The following is a 10,611-nucleotide window of genomic DNA, read 5'->3' as shown; positions in this document are numbered from 1 at the left end:
TTTTCATGGCTCTCTGAACATCGTGTGATAATCGGGATGTAACATTTCTAGAAGTCACTGTGCCAGAAGTTGTCATACCGGTGCTGACCCTCCCCTCTCAGCTATTCCCGATTCCCCTAGTTCCCTATTTGGCCGTTTCGGTCTCCTTGTGGGCGGGTCGCATGCTTTTGTGGCTCACTCCCACTGTGACGTGCAGAGAGAAGTAGCTCCCCACACACTTACCGGGCCGAGGACTGATAAAGTGACTGAGCTGCTGTGTGCGGTCAGCAGAGAGACACCGTGACGAAGCTTTGAATTCTTTATTTATTGTGTGTGGAGTATTTATTTCTGTGAGAGATGAACGGAGTGACGAGAAGTCTGTGCACCTTTGAGGACATCAGAAGTCAAGAATATGGGGTAAGTTACTTATACATTAGCTTACGTGGATTTCTGTGTCTTTGCGCGTTTGCTGTACTTAACTGAAGAAGGTCTAATCAATGGATGACCCAACCAGAAATAAATCAGGGTGGATAATTTCCTGTTCATTTATTGTAATTAATTTATTTACGTTATTTACTATTTCTTCAATTTTTCATTTTTTGTCTGTACTCTGCCCTCTGATTTTGTGGCTTCACCTGCTTTAAATGGTGCATTTACTGTCCCTGGCTTTGTTGCAATTAAGGTATTAACCCCTCTTACCCACAGAGACAAGGTGGCAGCTCAGTATTAATCCAAATAACATCTGTGTCTGTCACAAGTACCTTCTGGACACATCATTTAAAGGCTTACAGTTACAGAGAGTGAAGGCAGCTCAGGAACTAAAGGCTGTGCTTGTGCAGTATTTGTGCCACCTGCCCATGTGAAGGTTTGATCACCAGGAATAATCAGCTCACTATGTGTGTGCTTTGCTGCAAACCTGTAAAGAAAGTAGTCCTAAGCTATACTTTACATCCCTTGAATGGGCTTTATTTGCTTGCGTGACAGCAAAAGCATTAATCATTTACCTCACCTGAAAAAACAAACTGTTGACCTGCGCTGTGGTTTATGAGGTTGCGGGGCAACATGATACCCTCCACCTTCCACCTCAGCGCTCCCCTGCTGAGCTCATATCAAATCATATTACAGAAACGTGTAAAACTTTCAAGACACACACGTTCATATTTGTTTAAAAATAACCCGAAGGTCGTCTAAATTCTTAATTTAATTAGATATTGTCTGACTGAGCTCGACGGGAAGGCAAATTATTTTACTTACAATGAATCAGACCCTTTGATGTGTATGAATGTATTAAAGTTCTATTAAATTCATTATTTTTTTGTCCATTTGTGATGAAAATCTATGGTTGGCACAAAGTCCTGCACCATTTGGGGACCCACTGATCTAGATCTTCTGTTGTGTAACTACAAAGCAGACATAAACGTCAACGTGTACAAAGGCCACTTACACACAACTGCTTAACAGCTCTCAGGAATGTGTTATGGGGCAATATACGAAACTTTATGTTTGTCCAGTCTTTGTTTTATCTAATCATACATGACATTTGAACATGAGGCTGATAGCACATTTGCATCAGCTTCACAGAGAACATAAATTTATCTTTAACAAAGTCAAATTCAGCAGTCAAATAGTCAGCCACCTGCAGTATTTGCATCTGATATGGCTGTTCCTAGTTAAAAAAGCAGCCGAGGAACTTTCACCTCGGCGTACTGTAACGGCTGCAGGGTGCTGACAGATTAGTTAATGACACAGTTATCAGTGACACGTCTGTAAGGATACAAGAGGAGGAGGAATGTGCCTGATTTAGCACAGAGAGGCCTTCAGCAGCTCATTTGTTAAGTATGTTTTCGGGAACTGGGATCATGTGATAAAAATAAAATAGAAGGAACAAGAAGCACTGACTCTGAAACAAAGAGTGCTCTAAGGTTAGTACTAGTGACCAGAAATCCCAGGGTTTTTTAATCTATTGTTTGAAACTGTAGCGCTTTCTCTTTCCTGCACAGCAGGATTTATCAAGGTATTATTTTCAGCTCGGGCAATGTTTAGAAGTGATGTCACAATTGCATGTTGTTGAACACATTCCCAGCGTCTCTTCTCATCATCAGTCATCTTAGTCAGGAGAGTCTGACATCACCAGCTGGGAATGGGCCAGACATGACTTATTGGCACATTTGTGTTGAGACACGATTGCAATATGCCCGCAAACACCTTTTTTACCTGCCACACAGAGCAGAAAAATGACTGATTATAGGGATTCTAGTGTCCTCTGTCACTGTGAACTCTGATCCTGGACTGCTTGTTTATCATCACCTGTTCAGGTTCTCACATGGTGGCATTTCACGCAACAATCAGCTCCTCTGTCCTCTTTAAAATGGACTTAACCTAATTTAACCCATTAATTGGCGCAGCCTGCTGAGTCAGTGGGACAGTGACACCTTTTCACTGCCGCAGGAGCTACAGATGCATAAACTAGGGCTCAGCACTATAATTATCACCTAATCGTCCAGTAATGGTCTAAGATTAAATGATTAATTGAATAACAATCATCATAGCGTCTCAGCACAGTCCAAAATCCAAAAGTGGGTGTTTAATTTATTCTCTTATGTGACAAAGAAAAGCAGCCTCTCTGGAGGTTTGCAAGCACCAGGTTAGTCACATGAAGAAACCCTGAAACGATAAATAAGTTACCAGTTTAACTGTGCATCAGTCCTATTTTGATTAACTTTGATTCATCTCTGTGGTTTTGTGTAAAACTCCCTGTGCTTGCCAAAGCTGGGTGGAGCAGAATATAAAGGTGGTCATAAAATCCAGTTTCTATTACCGATAAGTTGGTGTTGAAGCTTTGAGCCGTAGTTTTGTTTACCTAATCTTTGATCACATAGTTCCCTGTGTTAGTGTTTGCTGTTCAGACAATCAGTTGTGTCAAGAGAGCATGTGATGCAGTAAGAGGTTTATTGGGTTACGCCTATTGAAATAAAGGTTTTCTATACAAATGTGTTTATATTCCCGTTTCCTTTATGCAAGAAAGACACTGAAACTCAATAACAGTGTGAACATTGTTACTAAACTACCTGACAGCACACAGGAAGCGCTGGCGGCCATGCTCGGATTGCACCTGTCGTTTTAAAGGCCGAGGTTTACGATGCAGTTGGACAAAAGATAAAGTGACACCTGTGCAGCGTGTGGGAAAGCAGTGCAAGAGAGGAGGAATGTCATTTAATTCAAAGACGTTTGTTCAAACACACACACATTAGAGGATGTTCCTTTTTGGGGAATGCAGGAAGTACACTTGTAGAGACAAGGGGATGCTTTACCATTAAAGGGCGCGATACCTGCTCCTACCTCTGTTCGGAAATATAAACTCTTTCCTCTTTAAGCGGGATTGATTTCTAAGGGACAAATCCAGAAACTCTGCATGTTTAACAGCAACATTCCTAAACTACTAGTCAACCCTCAGTTACAGCCTCCTGATGCCAAAGTCTGAGATGAAAAGCATCCTCGTATCCTTTCAGCCTTTCTGCCTGCAGGTACCCCGTGATCTTTTGTGTCCATTGTCGTGCACCCAGCTGTGTGGACTCTGTGCGTAAAGCTCAGTGTCATGTTTCTGCCATTATAAAGGCAGTGTGCACTTAACCTCGTATGTGTGTTTTTCTGCGTGTCAGTGGCCATGCGTGGGTCACTGTCTATAAGCTCATCCAACTGGTCCTTTTGTCCGTGTTCCCGGGAAGTGTAGTATTACAGGTTGTTGCTGAAGGTGGAAAGGAGCGCATTTTTGTGTGTCCACGGACATAAAAGAGCAAACCAGCAGAGAGACTGAATAGCTCAGAGCTGGGATTAGTGGACTCTTTGTTTGGCTGTCTGTGGAAGTCCAGAAAAGTCGTGTAATGATGGATTCCTTCTTAACAACTATCCCACTGTTCCCCTTTCGTCCTCCCCCAGTCATGCACCCTGTTAGAGCTTACAGACATTTGCAATCTGAGAGGAGAACGTGAAGAAAGAAAGGGGATTTTTTTTTTTTTTTTGCTTTCATTTCTCTGAGTTTTCTTCATTGTGGTTGGACCTCCACCAAGACTATTACTCTATTTCCTTTTTTACATTCATTTTCTATTATTATGTCTCCTGAACATCAGTCCCACACGTCTCGCTGTCTGTCTTTTCCCTTTCACTGCATCCTGAAAAGATAAACAGCTAATCTAGCCCTAGACCTTCTCTAAACACAAAGCTTTTCTTTTACAGCAGCTTTTTATGGTGGCATTACGCAACACGAGCGAGTTCATTTCCCCTCGTCTGGTCAGAATCGAGACGCACTCTGCACATGAGACAGAGTATCTGGACAGAAGCTGAGATTAGAAAGATTAGAATTGGTTATTTGTTTGTTTTTATTATCCATCATTGATACATTTTTTTTAAATGAGTTGCTTGGTAAGTGGCATTTCATCTACATTCAAAAATCACTTGAAGACAGGTGATTTTTGCATTTCATTTATCTACACTTCCTTATAATTACAGGGGAGAACAGGGAAGGTTTTGGCTGAAACTACCAAGCTGAAGATCATGAAGCTTGTTGGTAGGGAAAGACCCATTAAAGTGTCAATCCAGACAAAATGCCTTAAAAACTGGCATTGACCTTAGTGGAGGATGGGCTCACTGGGTTCTCTTCTAGTTGTTGACCAAAACAGAAACAGCTGTTGATAAAGGAAATCGCACACGAATGTTCATTCTAGCCGCACTTTCACCGAGTTGTATTAAAGGCTCAGAGAACAACATGCATCTATAACTGACAGTAGGGCGAAGTCCATCCGCAGATGAAGATCGTGCGACTTGATCGCTGTTCTGTAACGCCAATTAAACTGACATTTAGGCGAGATTGCTGTGACACCGCCTAAAGCAGTGTCTATGAAAGGAAAAGCAAGGTAACAAAATGTAGGTAGGGCTGTTGTGGTGCATGATGAGCACCGAAAGAACACAAAGGAATAAACTATTAACGTACAGGTGGCTAAACATGACCAGACGCTCCCACTCAAACGCACCAGAGAGCAGGCACACACAGATATGTTCATTTTGTTTACGATTTAACCAATTATCTGATTACATGTAATATATCACCAGTTAATCTGATTGGAAGTATTACTCGTTCATACATTAGTTTCTGTTTAGAGTTGTTTGGCGGTGACTTGAGGAGGACACAGTGAATACCCACGGGAAAATGAACAGAACAAGTTGTGTTGGCTGGAACGAGTTATATAATGTCTCCGACCTCCTCCCAAACATCCGCATACTTGCGTTAGCACAGACGCTGACTGGTCACTGTTTATTAGAGGCCGCCGTGTACTGGAAGACACACACGGAGTCCCGTCCTTGGGACTTTTATCCTGTGACTGAAAGAAAATATCTGTGCGTTTTGCTCGAGCGTTGATTCTGTGCATTGTTTTGCCTCCATCTTACTCCGCCCTCTTGTATTGTTAGTGTGCCAGACAGTTTATGGCTACTGTGAGGTTATGTTGCCATGGAAATATTCCGTCTTGCTTGACATTACATTTGCTGAGTACTTTCCCAGAAATCCAGCCACTGTCTCCAGTTGGCTGCGAGCATCTGGAGGGTTTCCGCCTAAGTCCCTCTGACGTCTGTAGCAATTGGTTTAAATCAAACAATCTGTCCCTGTGCAGCAGGGAGAAAACTTTTTCTTTCATTCTGATGCTCCTATAGCACACTTTCTTACTGGATACTCCCCCACCCCACTGTCCCTCCTTCTCTGTTTCACTCTTTGAGTATGACTCAGTCTCTCCTCCTCCTCTTTTTTTTTTTTTTTTTTTCCCCCTCTCCTCCTCAAAATAGTCCCCAATCAGCCTCTCCATCACATAACCGTCTCTTTGTGGCTTCACTTCATCAACCTCTTACTTTCGCTGCCTTTTTTAGGAGGGGTGTAGGCGGCTGCGGCTCACACTTCACGACCAGAACCAGGCGGCGGCTCGGAGCACAGAGCAGCACAGGGACAAGGTAAGCACGTCCTGTACCTGATAACTTCTGACCACCAGAAGGGAGAACAGAGCAGATCCTGGGCATTAGATCAGCAGCAGATGGAGCGTGTTTGGAGTTTAGAGTTTTAAAATACGAGTCTTTGATATTTGAATAGATTTGTCACCTATTAGACTAGACTGATAGAATTGATTTTAAAATGTTAACGGATGAGAAAAGAAGTGCTGAAGGTTTGTTCACCCCATTTTTGGATCTGAAGGTTCAGACAGTTGCTTAATCTTCTCTACGATCCTCAGTAATTAGCTCAGAACAGCTGCGCTTTCAAAAAAGGAAAAAGAAAAGACACCAGCCGCGTAAGAAGATGCCATCAGCTTTTCATTAGTGGGGTTCCCACACTCAGTGTCTCAAAACAACCATTGTTATACCAATACCAGTGGGACCACCAGCACAGTTGCATAACGTGTCTCCACCTTTATCTGCATGCCCCCCCCCCCTCTCTCACTCCCTCTCTGCGTTTTGGCCAGATGTTTATGGGTTAGTCTCCATAGTAATTAGTGCTCAAAGTCTGGCTCCTGATTGCAGAGGCTCTCGGTCTTTCACACCCACGCAGAAAGAAATTTTTCATTTTTGCCTGTTAACAGTTTAATTTGACCAAGCGTGCAGACGGTCCTGGCAAAAAGCTTTGTATTAATTATCAGTCAGATTCATTCCTGCCAGTTCTCACGAATCCTGTGTTGCAGCATTGATTGTAAATATGACCAAACCCTTTCTGGATCATCTGCATTTAGTTTGACATTTTATTTAGAAATTTATCACACCCATCTATTCACGCAAAAACCCAATTGTGAACTCCTCTTATGTCTGCTAATCTCTAGCCAATCGGACGAGCTTTTGCACTGGTGCAGCCAGCCAACGAGAGGACTGCTTTGACCTCTGAACCAGTCAAATCCACAGAGGAGCAGGTAGAAATCATCAAGGTAGGCTTCTTCGTATTTTCTTTGTTTTTTGTTTTTTTTTCTTCTGTTGGTTTTAAACCAGTATATACATTCATGTATGTCCTTGTTTCAGGTGTATCTAGAGGCCCGCAAAAAAGAGCAGCAGAAACACCAAGAGAGCCTGAAGATGCTGTCAGATGAAGTTTCACAGATACAGGAGGTCAGTGTCTGGACAGCATCTATCTGGCTGTTTCACTAACACACAAATGCACACAGTAACTCTACAGTCTGTCGTCCCTGTTTTATAACTTATGTAAGAATTTGCATCTTGTAAAATCATCCTCACTCATACGCCTCTTTTCTCTCGTGATTCCCTTCAGCTCCCGACTTTCCTGTGTTGGTTATTTGCTCAAGTAGAAAACATACATGTTCAGATAATATCTTAATTTATAACAATATCTTTTTTGTGTGTTTGTGTCACACAGGTGAGATACTGCCTGAAGACTCTGAGGGAGCAGATGGCAGCCAAAAACAAGGTAAGCCATTGTTAGCCTTGCATCCTGAGCTCTTGATGGCATTTCCTTTAGCTCTCCCCTCACTGTCTTTAACATTTTCCATCTGCACTTCCTCCTTTTATCTGTCCAGCCGCACACAAATGGGTGGAAGGTTGGAATCCCCTTCAGAAAGAGCACTTCATCCACTAAACCAGGAGCTAAAGATGACGGGCAGGTGAGCAAACACACGTATGCACATCATAGCTTCAGTCCTGTGGTGTCTTGTTTTTTTTTTTCCACGGGCTATCTGCGTCAGTTTGCGTTTTGTATAAGATTCCTGTAAAGCGATCACCTCCCGGAGGCTCACAGATAGAATGTGGTGTAAAGTTAAACAGCAAAGTCATCATGGGGGGAAAAAGAGGATTAAAATGGCAGACAAAAAGCAGCTACGTTTACAGCACCCCAGGGTGTAAGAAAATGCGCGGAAGAGCTGTTCCGGCACACTATGTACCGCTGCCTGCGTGTGTTATTGTTTTCAGGCCCCCTTCATTCCACGCATGCTTCATCCTCGCTGACTCTAAGCCAGACATCTTGTTGTGCGTGTCAGCAGTGTTTTGCAGACACACACAACAAAGAAGCTGACACTGTTGTGTTTGGTTTTTACTGTTTTTGCGCCACTTATAGCAACATTTGTGACTCACACGACACCTTACTCGTTCTAAGTGTGGGAGGCACAAATAGGAGGGAAACGCAGGTCATGTTCCAGCTGCGCCACTGACGCACGTGGACACGCCTGTTTTCTTTATAGCGGCAACACCCACAGAGCTCTTACGAGACTCGGCCATCATTGTATTGATTACATCATTCTAAAAACATCTGAGTACTATTAGGGTAATCCAGCGCTTTATTTTCTGTTAGGACGTGGATGACGAAGCAGAGAGAAGCAAGCTGAGAGAAGTCAGTAAGCGCTTATATGCACAGATGCAGGAAGCAGAAAAGAAACACCTGGAGGAGAAAGAGAGACTGCAGGTAACCTGCACTGGCTTTGCATTCATCGTGCATATTACATACAAAGTAAACACATACATATTTATATAATTTGCATGAAAGCGATATTTAGAACAAAACTTTTTGACCAATCCAGGCTGAAGGCAGCAGGCTTAGAGAGCATCTGAGTGACCAGGAGGAGAAGCTGAGGAGTACAGAAGAAGCCAATGAGAAGAAAGACCAGCGCATCGATGAGCTCCAGAGGCTGCTGGGAGGAATGGAGCAGGAGAGCGCCACGTTGCGGGAGGCCATCCGCAACCGTGAAGATGAACTGCGGGAACTGCGAAAGATCAGAGAGGAGGGCCACAAAGGGGCGGAAAGGTCAGCTAATAAGCACACACACACACACACACACACATATGTGTTAAACTCTCCACTTATCAATTATCTGTCAATAGCGTGTTCAATAGCGTGCTGTAACATACTGTGTGTGTTTTTAGGACTGAGCAGTTGGAGAAGGAGGTGGCCATACTCAAAGAAAAGATCCACCATCTGGATGACATGCTGAAAAGCCAACAGAGGAAAGTCAGACACATGATCGAGCAGGTGGGATGAGCATGTGTGGCTCTATAAAGCAAATACATTGTCTCCGTCTTCTTTGCGTAGGGATCGCTCACTGTCTGTCTCCATGTTTGCTCGTCTTTAGCTCCAGAACTCTCGCATGGTGATCCAGGAGCGGGACCGCGTGATCAAAGAGCTGGAGGAGAAAGTGGCATTTTTGGAGGCTGAGGTGAGGACAGCTTCTTCTGTAAGAAAATATGTCTGAGGAATTTAAATTGAAGGGTCAGGGTAAAACGTAGACCAGCCTCTGCAATTAGAGAGAAGACGAAAGGAGAAAAGCTGAAGCCAGTGTCTGTTCTGTGATTATAATTTGCACCCTTTGAAATCTCCCTGTGTTTGCAGAACCGAGAAATGCACGACCAGGTGGACTACTTTCTGGGAGGACAAAGGTCAAATTCCTACCTTTCATCAGAACGCAACGCCCAGATTGTCTACAGGTGACTTATTTTGCCAGCGCTCTTCCAATATATTACCTATAAACAACACATTTAGGTGCGTTAAATGCTTTTTTTTCCACCTAAAAAATAATTTATCCTCCTCTCATCACTACAGCAAACCAATCAAGCTGTCCACCTCATCCAACAAACCGCTTCCTTTCATCAAAGTCATCGAGATCAAGTCATGAACCAGCTGGGCAGATGAATTAATCAGTTACTGCTGAGAAGGGCTCAGAAGCACCAACTGCCTGTTCGATGTCGACTGAAGTGAACGGTTCCGATGTGCGTGCTGAACATCAGACCACAACTACCAAACCAAACAATATTGAAGGAAAAAAGGGGGTGGGAGGGGTTTATCAGCACACATACAAACACACACACACACACACACACACTTGCTTGTCTGCGCATATGCATAAAGAATGTCCGCTTTAATGTAGCTGCATTAGAGAGAGCGATGTGTGTCTAAGTTTACGTGTAGTACTGCAAACTGTATGCAAGTGTTTTTGCTTGCCCTGCTTTAAGTTTCTAATGATGATTAACTCAAAGAGCAGGAGGTAATAATTCCTAACAACATTATAAAATTCACATACAGCAATGCAGCGCCAATAAACTGTAGCTAACGCCACCGTCAGGACACACGATGTGAAGAATCATTAACACGTTTATCTGAATTGTGTCTTTGTCTTCGTTGCTGACTCCTCCGTGACTCCGCTCCCTTTCTGTGTGAGCGGTGTAATGCTTTAGAGTGTAAATACTGACTGTAGCCTCTATAAGGGCGACACCCTGTGATTATTTTTATGGGCTATTTATTTTTTTCTCTGAGCTGTTTGTAAGTAAATATATGGTTGTCAAGCCTCCAACGAAAAGTATGGCACTTTATGAAACTGTGAGGAGGAAAGAAAAATGAAGATGTTTGGGAAGTCAGACACGTGAGAGGCGTCCTTTTTCTTAATATTTCTTGTAAAGCATTTCAGTCACTGCGCAGACAGTCACCTTCTTGTTGTACATATCAATGTGATTTTGATGTTTTGATTTCTACCTAACAGCTTTTTCCTCTATATTTATTAATTTTAAATGAAATGCCTAGAGACATTGTTTAATAGAGAAGCTTTTGTACGAAGTACCTGTTAATCTGCTATCTGTGTTTGTTTTAGAATAAAATCACTGAAAATCAATGAGTTT

General features: G+C 42.9%; 1 protein-coding gene across 1 annotated transcript; it reads left to right on the top strand.

Moving 5' to 3' along the window:
• Nucleotides 1-209: 209 nt before the first annotated feature.
• Nucleotides 210-10,604, top strand: tuft1a (tuftelin 1a). The gene is made up of 12 exons (XM_014338026.2): nt 210-396; nt 5,893-5,973; nt 6,828-6,929; nt 7,021-7,107; nt 7,373-7,423; nt 7,533-7,616; nt 8,300-8,410; nt 8,526-8,749; nt 8,869-8,974; nt 9,075-9,158; nt 9,332-9,426; nt 9,542-10,604. Exons 1-12 carry the CDS (start codon nt 337-339, stop codon nt 9,612-9,614), a joined length of 1,158 nt encoding a protein of 385 aa, XP_014193512.1. The 5' UTR covers nt 210-336; the 3' UTR covers nt 9,615-10,604.
• Nucleotides 10,605-10,611: the final 7 nt, after the last annotated feature.

Source organism: Haplochromis burtoni, unplaced genomic scaffold (assembly GCF_018398535.1).
Source record: "Haplochromis burtoni strain Fernald_Lab_line unplaced genomic scaffold, NCSU_Asbu1 Contig_204, whole genome shotgun sequence".
NCBI lineage: Eukaryota > Metazoa > Chordata > Actinopteri > Cichliformes > Cichlidae > Haplochromis > Haplochromis burtoni.
The sequence above is the reverse complement of the archived record's forward strand: the minus strand, read 5'-3'. Positions and strand labels throughout refer to the sequence as shown.